General features: G+C 36.7%; 3 protein-coding genes and 2 non-coding genes across 5 annotated transcripts; 3 read left to right on the forward strand and 2 right to left on the reverse strand.

Annotated features, from left to right (window-relative positions):
• TRNAA-AGC (transfer RNA alanine (anticodon AGC)) lies at positions 1-73 on the forward strand. Its single transcript has one exon. It is a non-coding gene; the product is annotated as a tRNA-Ala (tRNA).
• An 8,008-nt stretch (positions 74-8,081) lies between these two features.
• On the reverse strand, positions 8,082-9,113 carry LOC131003035 (uncharacterized). Its single transcript, XM_057929501.1, has one exon. It carries the CDS (start codon positions 9,111-9,113, stop codon positions 8,082-8,084), a length of 1,032 nt encoding a protein of 343 aa, XP_057785484.1.
• Positions 9,114-14,328: 5,215 nt separating this feature from the next.
• Positions 14,329-14,834, forward strand: LOC131003036 (uncharacterized). Its single transcript, XM_057929502.1, has 2 exons — positions 14,329-14,484; positions 14,562-14,834. Exons 1-2 carry the CDS (start codon positions 14,329-14,331, stop codon positions 14,832-14,834), a joined length of 429 nt encoding a protein of 142 aa, XP_057785485.1.
• A 368-nt stretch (positions 14,835-15,202) lies between these two features.
• LOC131003038 (uncharacterized) lies at positions 15,203-17,412 on the reverse strand. The gene is made up of 4 exons (XM_057929503.1): positions 16,971-17,412; positions 16,656-16,831; positions 15,438-16,562; positions 15,203-15,343 (listed from the first exon to the last, which is right to left on the reverse strand). Exons 1-4 carry the CDS (start codon positions 17,410-17,412, stop codon positions 15,203-15,205), a joined length of 1,884 nt encoding a protein of 627 aa, XP_057785486.1.
• A 3,876-nt stretch (positions 17,413-21,288) lies between these two features.
• TRNAA-AGC (transfer RNA alanine (anticodon AGC)) lies at positions 21,289-21,361 on the forward strand. The gene has a single exon. It is a non-coding gene; the product is annotated as a tRNA-Ala (tRNA).
• Positions 21,362-22,923: the final 1,562 nt, after the last annotated feature.

Here is a 22,923-nt window from a genome sequence, read left to right on the forward strand (position 1 = left end):
GGGGATGTAGCTCAGATGGTAGAGCGCTCGCTTAGCATGCGAGAGGTACGGGGATCGATACCCCGCATCTCCAAGTTTGTGGTCCGCTTATTTTTAATACCAATCTTTATTCCAAATTTTGTTGCTTTTTTTGTCCGCATCTCCAAGTTTGTGTCCGCTTATTTTAATACCAACTTTATTTATCATTTATTTTTTCAATTATTACTTGTGTATTTTTTCCAATTATTACTTGTGCAGCTGTGCTTTTATTATAAACTAGTACGTCTGCCCGTGCGATGCACGGCGAGCATTGAAATTAAACGGTATATTTAAATTAATAAATATAAATATTAGGTAAAATCAAATTATAAGCAAATGTAACTTATTATTTTTTCTTAAAGAAAATAGATAATCCACATCAATTACCCAGTAAAAATTCGAATTTGAAAACATCAATTTTCAACTTTGAATAAAGTGTAATGATAATTATATTTATTAAAATATTGAAAATTATTAAATAATTATAATTAACATTATTTAGTGTAATTTTATTTAAGCATGAATTAAATATTTTTTAGGTAAATATAAATTAAATCTAGCACTATTAAAATATAAAAGAATAATAAATTTAAGATCTTAAAGAATACATATATTATTAAAGAAAATTATAGTATTTAAACTCGTATAGTAATATAGACTCCATGTATGATGTATGTGTGTGGTGTACTGGTGTTAGGCATTTAGATCTATTTTACTCGCATCCCATCATATATAATATACATATAAATTGGGTAATTGCTTTTTTTTTTTTGGGACCTGTTTACTTATTTCTATGTGGAGTATATTATATTTGAATTTTATAATTCTTAAAATTTGTAATGCTTTATTTCCTCTCGCTCACCATTACCCTACGGATACGCATAAATTTATTTTTTTACTCTGCATCCCCACCCTCAGCCCTCTTGCGGCGGCCTTACTTCCCTTATTTAATCACTCCAATTCCAGCCACCGGCAACCGCCTAAGCTCCATCCCATAACCACCAGTCTGTTCTGCTGTCCCGCCGCTCGTCACTCGAATTCTCACTTGCTTTTAGTATTCGAGTCAGCCACCAAAGTCCGGTAAGCGCGTGAAGCGAGGATTCCTTGTTGGAATACTTCGTCTCGATTGAATTGAGATGGATGATGGAATTTTAAATCGAGAAAATTTCTAAGATCTTGTTCTGTTTCTCTTTCTGCATTTCCTCTTGGATTTAATCCATTAAAATTTAGCTGTTGTTGGATCCCTTTTTTTCCTTTTAATAAAGTTTTTGACTTTTGTGTAATATATAGGTGATTGTAGTCTGTAGATATAAGTTGAAGTTGTGATGATGAATTCATCTCTCAAAAATTGTTAATAGTAATGTCTTACTTTTGAGATCTGAACAAAAATAGTTGATTCAATATTGAAGGTGTTGATTGAATTTTGTTCACTCGAATGAAGAAACCCACGTTTATTTAAATATGCCTATAATTTTGGAATGAAAAACTGTCAAAATTTTGCCGGGAATTTGTTACCGTTTAACTGGTGTTTTATATATTATATAGATTAATACGTCCATTTGTGTGATGTACGACAAAATTAAATGACATGTTTAAATAAATAAATATTAATATCAAATACAATTTAAATATAAATAATTATAAAATATGTCTTGAAAATAAAATAAAATAATGCACATCAATTACTCAATAAAATTCCGAATTTAAAAATGTAATTTTCAACTATGTATAATGTAATTATAACTATAGTTATTAAATATTAGTAAATCATTTGATAATGAAAATTAACATCGCACTGCCTCAAAAAAAAAAAATTACACATCATAATAAATAAATAATTATTTTCATACATAGGCATAAAATAAAAGGTTGTAAAATTTTAACAAAGAGAGAGGAAATAAAATATTTTGAAGTTTTCATAACTTATTCGTTTTAAATTTAATTTTTATGATTTTTATACCATATTAAAGATCTTGCCACATACTTAAATTTAAGATGCATATTAAATGTTTTTTCTAAAATCAAATTTCACGATGTTTAGAAAATAATTCAAATTATAAAAAAAAATGAGAGAAAAATAGTGAAAAAAATGATGGGAGAATAGAGAAAAAAGAAAGGGAGAAAGCTCATCTTTTATATATAGTATATTTTAGAGCATTTTCTTATATACTATATATATTTTTATAGGAGAATGCTATGAGAATTGATTTGAATAAGTTAGTAAAATCTATGAATAAGTTTCTTGTAATGTACAAATAACCATTTCAAACTTGAGTTCGAATCTTGGAGGAAGCAAAAATTCACCATATTATCTGAATACATTATTTATGCAATACAACCAGCTTATTCATAATTTATACTGACTAATTCATTATTCTTATTTCTCACGAAAAATAGCATTCTCACTATAACCTAATTATATATATATATATATATATATATATATATATATATATATATATATAGGGTTAGGCTAAAATAAGAACTAGACTTAGGATATAAATTAAGAACCAATATTAACCAATAGATCAGGATCAATCAATGGCCAGATTTGATCCTAAGAATCAGGCTGAAATTCACGTTGACTACAATAATAGGATAGAAAGGTAATTTCTGATTTTGGTTATTATTCTTTCCTTATTTAAGGGAATTGTGTTATTCAATCAAAATTAAATGATTTATCCCTTTATTTCTGTAGGAAACACGTTAACACGCAAAACACAAAACCAAAAGTTAAAAAAAAATGAAGGTATGTTATTTTTTTTTTTCTATAAACGCAGACAACCAACCAGAATTTGATAATATACCATCCTAATTTCACTCATTCTGTGTTCACGCATAGTTACATAATGATTCATACATGAATCATAGATATTCGTACAAATTGTATAAACATGTTCATAATCTGGAATGAGCAAGTCACTGTTTCGTTGCTAATACCTTGACAAAATGCACAAACTTTTTTATTCATGCACATATGCTAAGGCGATTCATACATTGATAAAAATTTGTTCGTTCAATCTGTATGAGCATGCTCATAGTTTTTGTGATGGACACGTTGTGATAGAAAATATATACATGAAACTGTTACAATTAATCTATCATCATATTCACGTTGGTTTGTAGGTTATTCATGCGTACACACTAAAATATTCGCTCCATTGTAATATTCGCATTATGATACATCAGTATATTGTGCTAAGCCCAAATATTCACACACCATTTAATTATATTTACACACCATTGAATTATATTCACGCAATTAAACAATTACCTTTTTTCTACACATATTTTCGCAGATTTGGTCTTAGTAATTCACGCAAGTAATTGAATGATATCCAAATGCCATTTTTCAATCACATTGCCAAATGAATTAGGCGTTTTTTTCGGGAATCGAATTATATTCCTATTTTACCGATTCCAAATTTACCCTCAATACTAAATAACGTATGAATTACTTTGTTAATTAAAATGAACAGATGAGATTCTAGTAAAAATGATCTCAGCCGTTAGAATAGGCAACATCTAAGGTTAAGATTAGTTCTTAATTTATATACTAAGAGGAGTTTGTGGAATAACTGCCCCCTATATATATATATATATAGTTTGATGATATAGGGTAAATACTACATCTGTCCCGTAAGAGTGTATCACATATGGGATGATGCGAGTTTTAAAAAAATATTGGTAGATAATGTGTTGAGAGGAAATGAGTGGTTGTGGTTGAATTAATCGTGGGGTTATGTAGAAATAGATGGTTGTGGTTAAAAAGTGAAAGTTGGGCCATGTCCCAGGACGGACAAAAATGAAAAATATGATACACTCTTACGGGACGGAGGAAGTATCATATTAAACCTTGAACTATACCCGATTTATAAAAAATACTCTGAACTATAAGAAATGTTATCTAAACCCTTAAACTATAAGGTTTTATCAAATATATCTCGTGTCCACTTTTCGGTCACCAGAATTATGACATGATTCGTCAGATGCCACAATGTAATTTATATTTTATTTTTTAAAATGATATGGCATAAAACGACGTTGTTTCGTACCATGTCATTTAAAAAATGAAAATCCGCGCTAGAATTTGAACTAAATCGTGATTTTCACTTAGTTTCTTTAAGAATAAATTGCTTTTAATTATCAAACCCTAATTGATATAGTTCCCAAAACTTTGAAATAAGTTTGAAATAGTCGTGACGAGGAGCAGCTTCACCTTCTTGATCTTCCTTCACGGACGCCAGGAACACCATATGGGGCTTTCCCAAACATCGCGTCACGTCCATGTCGAAAAACCCCATCTCGCTCAGGGCCCGCAGCTTGCGCTGCCACGCCTCGTCGCTCATTGACAAATGATTGGCCACCATAGATCAACATTCTGGAGCTCCGCGAGGCCCCCATTTCCTCTGCCTCTCTGCATCCTCTCTCCCCCCTCCCCCGAACCTATCGAACTTCGACTGCTACCCCAAGATCGGCTTTGGGTTATGGGAGATTAGGATCGGCATTGATGGAGAATTTTGGGAATTTTCTTCAATTTATACTTAATTGTAAACGGAAATTTTAATTTTCAGCGTGGAGTTCAAATTTTAGCAATGAATTTAGTTTTTAAATAACATGGTATGAAACAACATCGTTTTATGCCATGTCATTTAAAAAAATAAATATAAATTATATTGTGGCATTCGACGAGTCACATCACGTTTCTGGTGATCGAAAAATGGACGTGTGATATATTTGATACAAACCTGATAGTTTGAAGATTTAGAGAATATTTCTTATAGTTCAGGGTGTTTTTGATGAAACAGGTATAATTCAGATTTAATATGATATTTATCCTTTGATATATATATATATATATATATATATATATATATATATATATATATATATATATAGGGAGAGGTTCAAGAAAGAACCACTAAATAAAAGAATGGATAACCATTTTCAGTCATTCGATCATCAAGATCTACGGTGGATATCTTGTTGGATGAATGCAGATTCTGGGTTCGAATCCTGAAGGGAGCAATTTTTTATTTTATTTTTTTGAGTGCATTAATTTTAACAGCGAATGCATTAATTTTTACAGTGGATGCATTAGTTTGATGGTTCTCACGTTCACACAAATAATGTAGTTCTCTCTAGAACCACACCCTATATATATATATATATATATATATATATAGATCTTGATAATCGAATGGCTGAAAATGGTTCTCCGTTCAGGATTCGAACCCAGGATCTGCATTCATCCAACAAGATGATACATCCACCGTAGATCTTGATAATCGAATGGCTGAAAATGGTTCTCCGTTCTTTTTTTATTTATGGTTCTTTCTTGAACCTCTCCCTATATATATATATATATATATATATATATATATATAGCCCACCCCTATATATATATTATGACAGTTAAAAAAATAATTTTAAAAATCGTATGACGGTGAACTTAATACTTTTTGGCTTCAAATATTAGTTATTTTACCAGTAAACCACACTACATTATATTTTTTGTTTCTTTATTGAATATATTGATGTGTATTTTGGTGTGTAGAAATTGTGGACCTATTTTAAGAAACTTCCACATCGATTAGTATATTGTTAATGTGAAATCTATTGTATTTTGAAGTCTTCACTCTAAATAAAATGACCAGCGGTTTAATTTTACCATGGGTACCAATAAATCATGTAACAGCCCGACTCCCGGGAGAATAAGAAACGGCTACTTAATGGGATTGCTAGACTTTGTTAGAATAAAATGGGTGATATGTTTTTAGATTCGGGTAATACATTGTTAATAAAGGAGTGCCGCAATTGAAGGATAATAAATACAACAATTAGGATAGAAATTTTCCCAACCAGGATCAAAAGTTCGGAGGTCTGAGACAACAAGATAACACTTCATACTAGACATACATATATGCGAGGTTCAATTGCTAGAAATGTGATTGCCAAAAGAGTTCATCATAATTAGGCTAAGAGTATTTAAAGAGTCAATCTCAAAAGATATCCACCTAAGTGAATATTATGGCAGCGGAAATCATTATATGAAACTACAGCAACATCCTCCCTCAGCCTCGCACGACACCACCTGCCGCTCAACCTGCAAAAGGTTTTGAAAACAATTGCAGGGCTGAGTACTAATATACTCAGTGGGTTTAGCCATTTGAAAACATTTGAAAATCCATTTAAAAGAATAATCCATGCTATGAACAATATAACATAGAAATATTTGAAAGCATTCCATGCATACTTAAAATAAATTTGTGGATCCATTTCCAGTCTTCTCTCTATTGGTGCTTCACCTATAATGTGAACATGTGGGAGCAGCCCACAGAGGTCCACTACCATGCATATTTCAGAAATGGGAGCAACCCAAGTCTGACAGTCTGAGGCAAGTGGGAGCAGCCCATAATACCCCTTTGTGTGTGCACAATCCTAGCCAGGGCGATCCAATCGCTACGCCGGCTAGGACCCGATCGTTAGATAACATAGGAGCACTTTAGACAATAGAGATATAAGAAACATTTTAACATGGATATTCATTTGCATTTGCATAATACAAGTAGAGTTCAATAACTCAAAGCATACTTTGGAAAATAAAACCCACCTTGATTGGACAAGCCTGTAGATAAAATTTGCACAATTCTCTTCTTGTAATTAAACCAGTGCTAAAACCTTCTATCAAGTGGACCTACAAGATAATCTAATCTTAATAGGTCGCAAAATATCGTATGAGCTAACAATTCTACCAAGTTGCTAAATCTTAATATTCTACACCCGGATTTTCAAAACTCGATTAGAAATCTAATAAAAATCGAATTTATCAAAATACTTTTATTGCAATATTCACTATGTATATTCATATCATATTCCAAAATCACATAAGGTAAATAATTACACTTAATAAAATAAATAGCCTAATTAATAAATCAATTGATTAAGAACTTAACTAAATAATTTTAAGTAAACATGATTTAAAGAATTAAATCAGTCCAAAATCTAAAAAAAAATACAACCCAATTCTTTTATTAAATCAAACTCATCTTAAATCATAGTATAGGCCCAAAGAAAAGAATTCATAAAATTACCGGATGAAGAAGCTCTGCTCAAAGAAAAGGATTCATGAAATTACCAGATGAAGAAGCTCTGCTCAAAGAAAAGGTAAGAAAAGAGGAAATCTGCTAACACTGTGAGAGTTTTGGCAAATTTATTACTACATGAGAGAAAAATGCATGTAAAGTGATTGGTTCAAAATGTGGTGAATTGCAGAGTGAAACATGGCTGACTCTGGCTAGACGTAAATCTCATAGCAGAGAAAAGAAAATTAAAAATAAAAATAAATCAGAAGTCATTTAAATTATTATCACACAATTAAAAATATAAAGATAAATGGGCTTATAAAGTACACATAATCTTAACTCAAAATTAAATAAAACTCAAACTAGATAAGTTAGTATAATAGTTCTATTTAGGCCCAATTCAAATTAAAAGTAAATGAAAAATAAAATGTAAGACCATTTCCTTTGAGCTCGTCTGGTGTTAATATGAAATAAATTCACATGGTCATGTATTTGCATTTAATCCCACTTGGCAAAATTTAATAAAATCTTTTACTGAAAGAAATACCCTTTTTTTTATCTACAAAAAATTTTATCCGGGCAAGAATTCACTTAAATAATATTCTAAGTTCAGGTATTCTCGGGAAATCCTATTAGAAAAAATCGGGGTGTTACATCCTTTCCCCCTAAAAAAAAATTTCGTCTTCGAAATTTGGAATACCCTGGCTAGTAAACTTGACTTCTAGTCTACACATACTTTTCTCGTTCGTAGTGATTCTATTAAGGCAGAATAAATCCGCTTGTCCCATAAAGTTTTGATCTTTCGATCGAATATGTCCATCAACCTCTTCGCATTTTCTGAATCCCAATATGACTAACTTGTCATGCTTCTTTATGATTTTTCTATATATCCTCTCGAAAGCTTCCACCACCATAGGCTTAACATTTAACATGCATGTAGAGTTAAAAGTATGAAGCTTTGATGTTAAAGCGGATACGTCAATTTATGACGATTGTACCTTCTAAATCTTCAGGTGCTTGAGCTGCTTGTTGCTGGTTAAGAGCATAAGCCCTAGCACGTGCATGTTCTCTCTGATTTGGTCGTTCATTGCCAATTGGTACCTGATTTTGCCTTTGAGGGGCAAAGTTATGAGGTTGTGGAATTCTCATGTTCTCATTATTGTTTGGACAGTCTCTGGCGAAATGCCCTGGTTGCTTGCACCTAAAGCAGTCGTTGGAACCTCTCTTACATTCACCATAGTGATTTTTCTGACATGTTGGACATAACGGCTTTCCTTCCGCATGTCCTTGCTGTTGTTGCCGATTCCCTCTCCATGGTTGCTTTCTTTTTCCTAGGTTTCCTTCATTTCCGTCTTCCCATTTACGTTTTATTTTTCCATAGTCTTGGGTCGGTGCTTGTGCTAACACATTCTCTTTTTCTTTTGGTAGTATTGCTTCGATGTTTAGGGCCCTGCTCAAAGATTGAGCATATGTTAACGCTTCCTGACTTGCTAGTGGAACGGCTATCTCAAGCCGCAGACCTTGTCGAAACTTTTCTGCACATTTCTCATCCGTGTCAACTAGATGTGGAGCATATCGCGAAAGCTGGTTAAACATTCGGTCGTACTCTGTGACCGTCATACTTCCTTGTCGTAAATTCCAAAACTCATCCTGTTTCTTCTTCCTATAGCATCCAGGGATATACTTTTCATACAATCTTTCTTTAAAATTATTCCACGTGTACACCTCCCATTGCTCAGGGGTCAAGGTTCGTCGCACCGATTCCCACCAGAATTCAGCCTCATCAACGAGTTGAAAAATTGCGCATGTGAGTTTCTCCCTATCCCCACAGCCAACGTGGTTGAGTATCCTTTCAGTAGCTCTTACCCATCTCTCGGCATCCAGAGGATCACCGAGGCCATCAAAAGTTGGTGGATTATGCTTGCGAAACCTTTCTTCCACACTACGCTCTGGTATAATTCGTGGCACATGTTCTTCAGGGTTAGGTCCTCTTTCTCCTTCTCCAGCCATTCTGCATTCAATTAATAATGTTGGACTTCTTCTTCATTCTTTCTAATAAAAATCTGTGATACTGGTGACATAAGGATCCTTCTATTGTCTGAAACGATCGTTGGTTGTCTACAAGTCACCCTTTCATGTATCGTGCTTTGATATTCTAACTTTCGTATTCTGACTTTCTATGGTTTACCCTTCCTTGATCATCTTTCTATGTTCTTGTCATTCTATACTTTCTATGTTCTCTCTGTCTATGTTCAGTGCTTTCAATGTATAGTCCCTTCTATTTCTAGTCTGTTCATGTCCTCTAAAATCCTCTGATCATAAAAATCTAAAGACATCCTTCATCCGTTCACCAAGCGACTATAGTCTGTCATCATATTTTTTCTAGGTTCATAACCTAACTAAAACTTGTAATAACAGATAGTGGTTGAATCATCTCATGGTAATAAATTGTATATCATGCATTTATGCAACATTTCCTCATTCAAAACAAGTTAGCACATAGTCTTGCATGATAAAAATGTTTTCAATCTCAAATTCATGTTTAGTCTCAATACATGTTAAGGTTCCATACATGTTGCGTTTCAGTGTACGGACATCTCCATACATGATCCGCTTCAGTATATGTTCAGTCACAATTCATATCAATGCATTCAATCTTAAAACACATTCATTCTTATTGCATGTTCAGTCTCAACACGTATATTCTGTCTCAATGCATGTTCAGCCTCAATGCGTTTATAGCTTCAATACATGCTCTGTTTCAATGCATGTTCAGTCTCAGTGCATGTTCAGTCTCAATACGTGTCCCGTCTCTATGCATGTTCATCTCAATACATGTTCATCTCAATGCATGTTCCATCTCAGTGCATATTCAATCTTAACATGTTCTATAACATATTCATGTGGTGCATGCATTTCAGTAAACATTTTTGAAAACATGTTTAACATACCTTGGTTGAGGGCAGTGTGACGGCGAGCTGAGGGTTGCTGTATAAACTTTAGAAGCCTAGAGATGATATCCTAGACTCAACATCAATGAACTTGTGGTCTCAGAACCAAGAACTTTTGCTCTGATACCATCTGTAACAGCCCGACTCCCGGGAGAATAAGAAACGGCTACTTAATGTGATTGCTAGACTTTGTTAGAATAAAATGGGTGATATGTTCTTAGATTCGGGTAATACATTGTTAATAAAGGAGTGCCGCAATTGAAGGATAATAAATACAACAATTAGGATAGAAATTTTCCCAACCAGGATCAAAAGTTCGGAGGTCTGAGACAACAAGATAACACTTCATACTAGACATACATATATGCGAGGTTCAATTGCTAGAAATGTGATTGCCAAAAGAGTTCATAATAATTAGGCTAAGAGTATTTAAAGAGTCAATCTCAAAAGATATCCACCTAAGTGAATATTATGGCAGCGGAAATCATTATATGAAACTACAGCAACATCCTCCCTCAGCCTCGCACGACACCACCTGTCGCTTGTTCGCTATTTTATTTACACGCCGCAAGTGTACGGGTGCAATTGTATATAGTGGCAAACAAGGTCGAATCCACAGGGACTAATGGTTATCAATGCCTACTCTTAATTACTTTACTCTATCTGGAAAAACGAATTTTAAAGGTTTGATTTTGGAAAACAAATTTAAATTGAAATAAAGAAACACTAAAAAGAAATCAAGCTGTGAAAATGCGAAGTAACAGAAGAAAGAGAGTTTCCCAAGGCAAAGGTTTCAACAGATTCTCCTAACTAACACGTTTGATTCAATTAATGAGATAATTCCTAAGGCAATCTCAAAGTTAATTCATACCCACTCCCGTGGCATACAAATCGTTGATTACATGCAAGGCTACCATCCCTGGATCACACTTCTAACATGTAACTCCTAAAAGTTCCTAGGATTAACGCCCTCACAATTATTAATTCCCTTTAGAATTAGAATAAATGTGTTCTATGTTCTTAGTTCAGGTATTAATTATCATCTCCCGATCTCAAATTAAAACCTATGATAATGCTAAATTGGTGATCAAGCAATAAAGCAAGCAATTAAGAACAAGAACAAAGAAAGGAATATAAATCTCAATTAATTAAATCAACAGTCAGAAATTTGAATCATGTTTACTCCCTAAACCCTGGGAAAAAGGGATTTAGCCACACATAGACATATGACTAACAATCACAATCTCAATAAAACTAAAGAACATTAAACAATGAAAAACCGCAGAGAAGTCTCAGTCTTGCTCTTGCTCCGTGTCTCACAACTCTCAGGAAAAGTCAGAATATGATAAAAGATGTTTGGAATAAGCTAAAGGAAGGTATTTATAAGCCCTAGGTCGTCTAAGCCCGAAAATACTCCAAAAACGCGCTTTTAGTGAAAAATCGGAAAAACTGGGCGGAACTCGGCGTCTCGCGCGGCCGCATGGCCAGCCCGCGCCTGGCCCGCACGGTGCTCCAGCAACTCCTGCTTCATCGCGCGGCCGTGGCATGCGGCCGCATGCCCGGACCGCGCGACCTCCAGCGCACGCACTCCGACCCGCGAACTTCCCGACGCTCGTTCTTGCTCATCCGGTGCCCGATTTGAGCCCCGTTTGCGCCTATGGACTCGTCTCTTCACATACTTCATCCAAAACTTCACAAATCGAGTCCAAAACCTATAAAAACAACACGAGCACGGACGAGTAGTCTATTCCACAAAATTATGCAATTTGAACCATAGACAACTCAACAACTCAACAAGAAACGCCCAAAACGCTAAAGAATAACGCGATAAAAGAGTAAAAATGCAAGTAAATCACCGCTCAACCTGCAAAAGGTTTTGAAAACAATTGCAAGGCTGAGTACTAATATACTCAGTGGGTTTAGCCATTTGAAAACATTTGAAAATCCATTTAAAAGAATAATCCATGCTATGAATAGTATAACATAGAAATATTTGAAAGCATTCCATGCATACTTAAAATAAATTTGTGGATCCATTTCCAGTCTTCTCTCTATTGGTGCTTCACCTATAATGTGAACATGTGGGAGCAGCCCACAGAGGTCCACTACCATGCATGTTTCAGAAATGGGAGCAACCCAAGTCTGACAGTCTGAGGCAAGTGGGAGCAGCCCACAATACCCCTTTGTGTGTACACAATCCTAGCCAGGGCGATCCAATCGCTACGCCGGCTAGGACCCGATCGTTAGATAACATAGGAGCACTTTAGACAATAGAGATATAAGAAACATTTTAACATGGATATTCATTTGCATTTGCATAATACAAGTAGAGTTCAATAACTCAAAGCATACTTTGGAAAATAAAACCCACCTTGATTGGACAAGCCTGTAGATAAAATTTGCACAATTCTCTTCTTGTAAAACCAGTGCTAAAACCTTCTATCAAGTGGACCTACAAGATAATCTAATCTTAATAGGTCGCAAAATATCGTATGAGCTAACAATTCTACCAAGTTGCTAAATCTTAATATTCTACACCCGGATTTTCAAAACTCGATTAGAAATCTAATAAAAATCGAATTTATCAAAATACTTTTATTGCAATATTCACTATGCATATTCATATGATATTCCAAAATCACATAAGGTAAATAATTACACTTAATAAAATAAATAGCCTTATTAAGAAATCAATTGATTAAGAACTTAACTAAATAATTTTAAGTAAACATGATTTAAAGAATTAAATCAGTCCAAAATCTAAAAAAAAATGCAGCCCAATTCTTTTATTAAATCAAACTCATCTTAAATCATAGTATAGGCCCAAAAATTTAATAGCCCAATATTAAAACCTAGCTCACAACCCATCTCCTTTATTAAAAGAAAAATCACACACACACACACACACAACCCACACACGCACACACACAACACAGACGCACGCACGCACACACACACACACCCAGACGCACACCCTCACTCTCTCCCTCTCACGCTACTGCCGCCGTCGCCCGACGGAGGCCGGCAGCCGCCCCCCTCTTTCTCTCCTCCGACCTCTCTCTTCCCCCAGCCCTCTCTCTTCTCCTCATCTCTCCCTCTTCTCCGTCGATGGCAGCGGAAACCACCGCCGGCGCCGCGTCGACCGCAGCACAGCAGCAGCCGCCGCCTCCCCTTCACCCGTCTCCCTCTTGATCGGCAGCAGCAGCTGTCTCCGCCGTCCCTGCACGGAGCAGCGCCGCTGCCCCTCCTTTCCTGCAGATTTGGCACCGCCGGCGCCGTGTCGACAGCAGTACAGCAGCAGCAGCGCCGTGACAGCGCCGGCGCCGTGGCCGACGCCGCCTCCTCCTGCCACGCCGAGCAGCCGATGCTGCTCTCCTTCTCCGGCTAAAAATCACCGGCCAACACCCCTCCCCAAATCATCCTATTCTATCCACTAATATGAGAAAAATCTGTAAAGCCCTTCTTCATATGATTTGTTATGAAAGGTTTCATTTTTTTTTTATTATTATGCATAAGAGTGTGTTCCAGTTTGAATGTATGCAAAAATTTTGTGTGGCAGTTGCTGTGAAATGCCTGCTATTGTGTTGATGCCAAAAAAAAGAAAATTAAGAAAATATATATTGTTATGTTGAAAATTGTAAGAGTGAGCAGAATTCATAAAATTACCGGATGAAGAAGCTCTGCTCAAAGAAAAGGATTCATGAAATTACCGGATGAAGAAGCTCTGCTCAAAGAAAAGGTAAGAAAAGAGGAAATCTGCTAACACTGTGAGAGTTTTGGCAAATTTATTACTACATGAGAGAAAAATGCATGTAAAGTGATTGGTTCAAAATGTGGTGAATTGCAGAGTGAAACTTGGCTGACTCTGGTTGGACGTAAATCTCATAGCAGAGAAAAGAAAATTAAAAATAAAAATAAATCAGAAGTCATTTAAATTATTATCACACAATTAAAAATATAAGGGTTAATTACGCCAAAAACCATGAACTTTGGGCCCATTTCCAAATTTTCCATGAATTTTGATTTTTATCAAATTTTCCCTGAACTTAAAGGCGGGAACATTTTTTCCATGAATTTCGAAAATCCCCAATTTGCCTGCTGACTTGGAACCATTTAAGTCGCCTGAAAGCTGACTTGGCACCGGCGACGATATGAAGAAACGACGTCGTCCTATACCCGTAATACTACATCTTTTGATTAAAATTTTGTTCCCCAAATCTGGAATTTAAGAAATTGCATCCCCATTTCGTCGGTTAGGGTTTCAGAAGGGAGAAATGAAGTTCACGCCATCTGCCTCCTCTTATGGCGCCTCGTCCATGACTACACCCGATTTCTTCCCTGAATGCGCGTGCAAACTTCAAGTAGAGATGAAAACGTCGCGAACACAGCTCAATCCTGGGCGAAGATTCTTGAGATGCTCCAACAAAGAGGTAATTTTGACGTTATTTTCGTTTGAGTTTTTCTCTGTGCTGTCTTTTTCCCAAAGCAGCAATCTTTGTTTTTGCAGAAACAATGTGGCTTCTTTGAGTGGGTAGATCTTGAAGTAAAGCCTAAAATTGAAGATGACGAAGATGAAAAATTGAACTTCTGGATTGGAGAATGCTATCGCCTAGGGAAATATGTGGAGGAAGATATGAAGCGAATTAGATTGTTGGAGAATGAAGTGAGACTCCTCAGAATGGAGAACGTCGAGAGCAACAAGTGTTCGATGAAAAAGATGGTTGCCTGTGCTTGTGTTCTGGGTGTTGTTTGTTTGGTGATTCAAGCTTTTGTTTCGTAGGTGTTCTGGGTGTTGTTTGTTTGGTGATTCAAGCTTTTGTTTCGTAGGTGTTCTGGGTGTTGTTTGGTTGGTGATTCAAGCCTTTGTTTGTTAGGTGTTCTTGGTGTTTGTTTGTTAGGGTGTTATAATGAGATCTATTTTGTAGTGTCATTGTAATCTCATTTACAATCATGATGACAATGAATTTCTATGGATTTCAATGAATATATGCAAAGTAGATCAATAACATATACATAACAGATCAATAACATATACATAACTTGTTTAAGTGTTAATCACTTTACATCTCAGCAAAATGCTTGCAAAAACTACATCAAAAGAACACCAGTATGCTAACAGAGCAACATCAAAACAACAACAGATTTTCTTCAAGGATTGGATTGAGATTCTTGTGTGGGGCCCGTCAGGCAGATCTCTTCTCCCCTTAGGATTTGCTGCAGTCCACTCCCAGATGCAATATATGAATTGCCTGTTTGCTCTCCACAGTAAAGTCCTATTCCTTTGCTTGCCTACAATGAATATCATTTAACATAGCTCAAATGCAAATGGAATAAGAAACTAAAATGATCAAATATTATCAGCACAAATAGTTTTGGGATATACCTCTTGCCTCTCCATTGTAATATCCCTAGCCCTACCCTTACCCCTGCCACTGCCACTTCCCTTGGGCCTGCATCTGCCCCTTCCTCTTGATGTAGCCTCTGTGGTATCAGTAGGGTTTGTTGGGATTGTTGCTTCTGTTGGTTCAGGGATTGGGTACTTTCGAGGGCGTCCAGGCTTCCTTTTCTCACCATCAGGTTTCTGTACTTCATCATTCATACATCCTCTGGAATTATGACCCTGTTGTAAACACCGTTGGCATGTCATCTTACAACCAGTCTTTCTCAGCCTTGAAGGCTGTTTAGGGCCCTTCTCATCTGTGTCTCTTCTTCTATTCTTCTTTGGTCTGCCGGGCATGATCCTCACCTGTGGGGGTTGAACTGGATATCCCTCAGCCTTTGGCCACAACCTCTCACCATTGATTGGCTCAAGTGGGAAGGAGTATGCCCTCAAATAAGTCTCTGTGCTCAAATAGTGATGCACATACACGGCTGGATCCTCCTTCATAAAGTGAATAGCAGAAACAACATGCACACAAGGTATACCAGTTATCTCCCAACCTCTACAACTGCAAGTCTTCTCAGGAAGAGAGACAATAAACATGTCATCTTTGTTTGACACTTCAAACTTTCCTCCTAGCCCAAGGTGAGAAGTACAATACCTTGCTAGTGATTTAAGCTTCTCAAGTTTCTTCCTAATAACTGGTGTAATTATATCAGTGATAGTCATAACATGTTGAAACTTCTTATATTGTCTTTCCCTCAGCCCACTTCGAATGTCCTCTAACATATGGATGATATGTTTCACCCTAGCACTCAGAATATACCCATTAAACGTTTCTGACACATTATTATCCATCATGTCACTCACACAGCAAGTTGAAAAGAAAGCCTTACAAAACCTGGTAGGATCTCTGTTCAGCAGATCATCATATGCCATCATATTTTCAGTTTTTAGAGTCTCCATGACTGCATCCCATTCCTCCATGTATGTGGCCCTCACTGCTTGCCAGAATAGGTTCTTCAAGGCAACACCTTTGAACTGCTTTTTCCAGTTCATGTAGACATGGCGAGCACAGTTTCTGTGCTCTGCCAATGGAGCCAACTCCTTGACAGCATTTGTTAGCCCCTGCATAGTAACATCATTTCAGTATGGACACAAGACATATACAGCCATAGGTTTTCAACTCCTTGACAACAATATATCAAGGCAAATACTAACCTTTTGCTGATTAGAAATCAGTGTAAAACCATTCCCATCATGGATTCCAAGCTCTTCGAGCAATATACCTAAAAACCACTTCCAACAAGCCTCATTTTCCACCTCTACTACGGCCCAAGCTATTGGGTACATCTGGTTATTGCCATCCTTTCCTATGGCACATAACAGTTGCCCCCCTAAGTGTGTTTTCAAGAAACACCCGTCAAGACCAATAATTGGTCTACATCCCTCTAAAAAAACCCCTCTTCAATGCAGAAAACCCAATGTATAACCCCTGAAATATACTACCATCACCACACAACAGTTCAAATCTACCTCCCCTATCCACCCTCATCAACTCAAGAATATAACTTCTCAACTTGTTATAGTGACCCTGCACAGATGAATGTGCCTTAGCTCTATACAACCTCCCATTAGGAATAGCTATGTTAAATCTCCTTTTAACATCGTTCCTAAACTCTTCAATACACATCTGAGGTCTAACTCTGAAAACCTCTGTGTATTGCTCCCCAATCCACTTATAACTAGCCTGTTTATTACCCACTGCAAATGAACAAGTGTGCTCCTCCTGTAGAACTTTGACCACCAAAGAACTCTCTTTCTTCAGCATACTTGCAAACATTCTCCAGGGACAAGGATCCTCACAAAAAGCCTCACATTGCTCCTTGTTCACTCTCCTAAAATGAATAGGATAACCCTTTACAATGCTCCATGAAATCAGTGCCTTCTTGCATTGAAAACCATCTTCGAAACGCATACCCAACACTAATTTAAACTCAGACATATCTCCCCTAGGATCATACACTGACCTACACTATTTACTCCTAACAATTTGCCCATCCGAGTCACTACTATCAGAACCTTCCTTGTCAGAATCACCATATTCAGATAATCTATCTTCTACAGTCTCCTTCCCCACTTCCATGTCACCTATAACACCTAAGCTCTCCCTTATGTTAGTTCTTGCCTCTTCATACTCTTCATCTCCTGATCCTAACTCTTTATCCCCTAGTGAATCATCTGATTCAACAGGCTCTTCTTCAATATATTCAGGAAGAAAATCATCATCATCCTCATCTGCAGTATCAACCTCCTCCACTGCCATCACAGGCTCCTTCCTATGCAACACCTTCTCTTTCCCCTTCCCCTGCCCACAGCTACTCTTAGTGGTAGTGACAGTCTTTGTAATTGTCTTAGTAACAGTTTCACTGACAGCCTTCACCTTCCCCATTTTGCCCTTCTTTCCATCATCCACATAGACACTAATAGACCTGATTGAAGATGTCATGCATCGAATTATCTGCATGACTTCTTTATCTTCGCGCACATCCATGAACACTAAACTTCGAGGAACCATAAAAGCTAAACACCTCCAGGAAGTATAACCAAGCTTCTGGATTTCCTCCTCTAAGTCCAAATACCCGAACCTATCCTTATCTAGCCCGAATCTACTCTGCACTTCGCTACCTGAATACAACCTTCCTGAGCCTAAATTGACGAACTTACCTCCATGGTGTATGTACAACCCAAATTCGTCGCTGCAAACGAATGAAGTACCAAAATTCAATGCAATGTTCAAAGAAAATGAAATTTTTAGGCGCAAAAGAACTACTAATGTCTGAACCCTACAACGGGAAAAATTTTAGTGAAGCTTAGGGCGCCAAAAACCCATGGGCGAAAACTCGAAAACAGTGGTAAAGCGATATACCTGTCCCCCATTTTTGCAAAATCTCATCGCCAATATCTCGTGGCTTCTTCGCGCGCAATATGTCGTCTTCTCCGCAGGTCAACTTCTCTCCACAGATTCAGTCAATATAGTGAAACTAGTGAGTGTGAAAATGGTGGGTGTGAAAATGGGACGGTGAAAATGGCCTAAGATTTAACCCTAACATTGACAATAGATGATAAGAAATGAAACGACGTCGTTTTAGCAGCTACCACGTAAGATCAGTTTCTGCCACGTAGGAGCCAGGTCAGACCGGAGTATTACCGGAGCTGAAATTCATGGAAAAATTGTTCCCGCCTTTAAGTTCAGGGAAAATTTGATAAAAATCAAAGTTCATGGAAAATTTGGAAATGGGCCCAAAGTTCATGGTTTTTGGCGTAATTAACCCAAAATATAAAGATAAATGGGCTTATAAAGTACATATAATCTTAACTCAAAATTAAATAAAACTCAAACTAGATAAGTTAGTATAATAGTTCTATTATACTGACGACACGATTCTTTTGGCAACTGACAAGAAAGAAAATGCATGGGCGTTCAAATGCATCTTCAAGATTTTTGAATTCCTTTCGGGTCTCAAGGTTAACTTTGAGAAGAGCAACCTTGTGGGCCTTGGAATGGGGGACTGCTCCCGGGAGGATATGGCTAGGATTCTTAACTGTCGAATGGGTGAGCTGCCAATCAACTACCTCGGTATCAAGGTTGGAAAAAGTCTTCATCGAACTTCGGAGTGGAATTATCTGGTCGACAAAATCAAGAAAAGGATTGGCAAATGGAACAATCGAAAGATTTCTTTTGCTGGGAGAGTTACCTTACTTCGATCGGTTCTGACTTCATTACCTATCTACCAGCTGTCTTTTTCTGTTGTTAATAAGAGAGTTTTGGCGCAAATTCGTTCTGTTATGAGTCAGTTCCTTTGGGGTGGGGGGGGACTCATCGGAGAAGAAAATTCATTGGATAAAATGGGAGGACTTGTGTTTGGATTTCCACGATGGGGGACTGGGTGTTAAACATCTTGAATGGTTCAATAAGGCTTTGATGTCCAAGTGGTTATGGAGATTCCTTACGGATAAGGATTCCTTTTGGGCTCGGGTTATTAGGGCGTGCCAAGGCGAAATTGGTTGGAATGGCGATGGTTTCTCTATTGAAGGGAAGAGGACGATGAGACCGGGGTGGTGGAAGAAGGTGTTGAGTTTGAGTTGGGGGGAATCCGGTAAGTGGCTGAGAGATAACATGGTTGCTAGGGTTGGGGAGGGCGATCTTTTTTCCTTTTGGCACCATTGTTGGAGTGGGGATAAGAGTTTGAAGGAACGATTTCCTAGGCTCTTCCGTCTGAATAATAATCAGGAAGGGTCAATTTCGAGCATGGGTGAATGGGTTGAGGGAGTTTGGAAATGAAAACTTGATTGGGTTCGGGAGTTGAGGGGGAGAGAAGCTGATTCTTACCATGACCTCTCATCTCTCCTCAACAATGTTGTTCTTATTGCAGGAAAGCGGGATGGATGGAGCTGGGTGGCAGACAGGACCAGAGCTCATTCAGTCAGGTCGGCGTACAAAGTGTTAAGTGCAGCAGTAACTACGCCCCGCCCCCAAGAGGTTGGCATTGAGTTACCACAGATTTGGAAAGCCCGAGTGCCGTTCAAAGCTAAAACTTTCTCGTGGAGACTTCTGAAAAGAAGGCTCCCAACCTGTGACAACCTCCTCCGCAGACAGGTACCTCTTTCGGCATCGGAGGCTCTTTGCACGACATGCAAAGAGGAAAATGAGTCGGCTGAGCACTTCTTCTTCGAGTGTAAAAGATCTTGTGATCTGTGGAATGCCATTCTCCTTTGGATTGGTAAAGTTTCTGCTCTTCATCATAAGGCCAGTGATCATTTTGTGGCTTTTTGCAACATTGGAGATAAAAAGGACATTCCCTTATTAACTGGGATCTGGATTTGTACCACTTGGTCTCTGTGGAAAGGTAGGAACGACTGCAGATTCAATCAAGGCACTTAGAATTTTGATAAAATGTTGGCGGAGATTAAGTCCAGGGTTTGGGGATGGAATGAAGTTTATGGTCTGATGCCACGTTCGGTGGAGTTTAGAGATTGGTTCTCTTGCACGAACCTCCTTGACTAGCTGCTGTTTCGACTTTTGTCTTTGGGTTTTGCGGTTGCGCTGCTCCTTCTTCTCTTTTTGCTCTCTTTTCCTGAAGAAATTGGCCCCTGTTTTTGGGTGCCTTTTTCTCTTCTCTTTGTACTGTGCTGGTACTGCTGGTACCATTGCTTCTTGGTTAATGAATTTCCCTCTTTTCTGACCAAAAAAAAAAAGTATAATAGTTCTATTTAGGCCCAATTCAAATTAAAAGTAAATGAAAAATAAAATGTAAGACCATTTCCTTTGAGCTCGTCTGGTGTTAATATGAAATAAATTCACATGGTCATGTATTTGCATTTAATCCCACTTGGTAAAATTTAATAAAATCTTTTACTGAAAGAAATACCCTTTTTTTATCTACAAAAATTTTTATCCGGGCGAGAATTCACTTAAATAATATTCTAAGTTCAAGTATTCTCGGGAAATCCTATTAGAAAAAATCGGGGTGTTACAAATCAAGTAATTTATTTAATGACTAAAAATTTATGCTCATTAATTGGCTTGAAAGTTATTCATTTAATGTGGTTTTTTAATCGGTGCTTCCTTTTATATGTGCATACTATTATTACCCATTCAAATTTTATTTTATATTCTAATAATGAATTCATTTTACGAATGACCCTATATATATATATATATATATATATATATATATATATATATATATGTATATCCCTGCGATGGCAATGAAACATGAAAAACTCACATTATTTCTACGTATAAACTTTAATTAATTTAAGTTAAATTAAAGTTCACATTATCAACAAAGGGGATGTAGCTCAGATGGTAGAGCGCTCGCTTAGCATGCGAGAGGTACGGGGATCGATACCCCGCATCTCCATTTTATAACTTATTTGCATTTTCACTTTTTATACTTATTTACTCACTTTACTCTTTTGAGTGTTTTGGAGCAATATTTGCATTTTCACTTTTTATACTTATTTACTCACTTTACTATTTTGAGTGTTTTGGAGCAATACTAATAAAGAAATGTGTCCGAGGGACGAGAACGAAGAAAAACAGGTTCATAAATCGAAAAAAAAAAGAAATGTTTCTGAAGGACGAGAACGAAGAAAAACAGGTTCATAAATTGAAAAAAAAGGATGAGAAAAGACGAAAAAGGCGTGATGATCGGCAATCGGGCGAGTTTGTGCAAGGACGAAGAAGTAGATCGCGGCGATCGCCGAGGTGATTGTCAAAGTTGCTGTCTAAGCTAGAGTTTGTGAAGGATTTCGGCAACTGGGACAATGATCGCCGAACCCGTCACCGAGGTTTCCGCATTCCGCATTTTCTCAGTAATGCGCGAATTTTCTTTATTTTTGAGTTTTAGACTGAGTTTATCCCTCTGCCTATAAATAAGTTTCATTATTAACCTATTTATTATTTTATTTTCTTAGACTCAGAACTTTATTGCTTTCATAGATTAGGTTTATTTTCCTACACGATTCAAGATTTCAAGATTCAAACTATCATTCAGATTCTTTCCGAGTTTTATTTATTTCAATTATTTTATTGCTTTCTTTTATTTTATGATGTCTAGCTAGTTTTCTTTTCTAATTCTAGGGTTTGTATATAGTTGATTAGATTTATGTGATTGATTTATTGCTGCTTTTTGCCTTCCAAGTTTTGATTCATAATTTATGGTGCTTGATTTCGTGTGATTTATCTGGCCAATAATTTGCATGTTTAGCTACTCAGCTTGAGACCTAACGGAGATAACTGTTTAGCGGATTCAGAAATGTATGATGAGATTTTAACTTTGAGACCTAGCGGAGATATGTGGATCATAGAGAGCTATTCTTGTGATCGTTTTTGAGAGTTAATTAGTAGATTTTCTTGAGACCTAACAGAGATAGAGAATTTACTAGTCTACTATCATAAACTGCTCTTGCGTGTGTGATTATCTATGTGATCTCTCATCAAAACTGGATTAAATTGGTTTGGATTAAGTGGTTGATTGTGTGAATTTGATTAATGAAATTACATCCCAAGGATCAGTAGTTTATTTATCTAAATTTCTACTTGGTTTTTATTCGCTCTGTTTTGAGTTTAGTTTTGATTATCCATCATAGTGTGTTTGCCTGAATATTACTAGAGAATTTATTAGGATATTATTTAGGGTGTTTTCGCTCCATTTGTTTTTTATTACTACAATCACACAGTTGTAGTTGCAGTTTTTGTTGCTATTAATTAAAGAGTTATTTGCATGTAAATACACGAACCTCAGCATTTTCTAGTATTTCCCACGAACTTTATTTTTTGAATCTAAATACACGAACTTAGTATTTTTCTAATTTTCCCATGATTTTTAATTTTCCCTAAATTGATGCTATTGTGGTCGCCGGAGCTGCTGATGTGGAATGACCGTCATAGTTATAAGTGGTGATTAAGGACCTACCTGTT

This window comes from Salvia miltiorrhiza, unplaced genomic scaffold (genome assembly GCF_028751815.1).
Source record: "Salvia miltiorrhiza cultivar Shanhuang (shh) unplaced genomic scaffold, IMPLAD_Smil_shh fragScaff_scaffold_61, whole genome shotgun sequence".
In the NCBI taxonomy this organism is placed as follows: domain Eukaryota; kingdom Viridiplantae; phylum Streptophyta; class Magnoliopsida; order Lamiales; family Lamiaceae; genus Salvia; species Salvia miltiorrhiza.

What these genes read in the sequence shown, in the direction of transcription:
- LOC131003035 (XM_057929501.1), bottom strand. Translation starts at nt 9,113, where the DNA reads ATGGCTGGAGAAGGAGAAAGAGGACCTAACCCTGAAGAACATGTGCCA.
- LOC131003036 (XM_057929502.1), top strand. Translation starts at nt 14,329, where the DNA reads ATGAAGTTCACGCCATCTGCCTCCTCTTATGGCGCCTCGTCCATGACT. An exon ending in TGAGATGCTCCAACAAAGAG is followed by an intron (nt 14,485 to 14,561) that starts GTAATTTTGACG and finishes TTGTTTTTGCAG; the next exon opens with AAACAATGTGGCTTCTTTGA.
- LOC131003038 (XM_057929503.1), bottom strand. Translation starts at nt 17,412, where the DNA reads ATGCGTTTCGAAGATGGTTTTCAATGCAAGAAGGCACTGATTTCATGG. An exon ending in TGATTTCTAATCAGCAAAAG is followed by an intron (nt 16,563 to 16,655) that starts GTTAGTATTTGC and finishes GTTACTATGCAG; the next exon opens with GGGCTAACAAATGCTGTCAA. An exon ending in TTACAATGGAGAGGCAAGAG is followed by an intron (nt 15,344 to 15,437) that starts GTATATCCCAAA and finishes TATTCATTGTAG; the next exon opens with GCAAGCAAAGGAATAGGACT.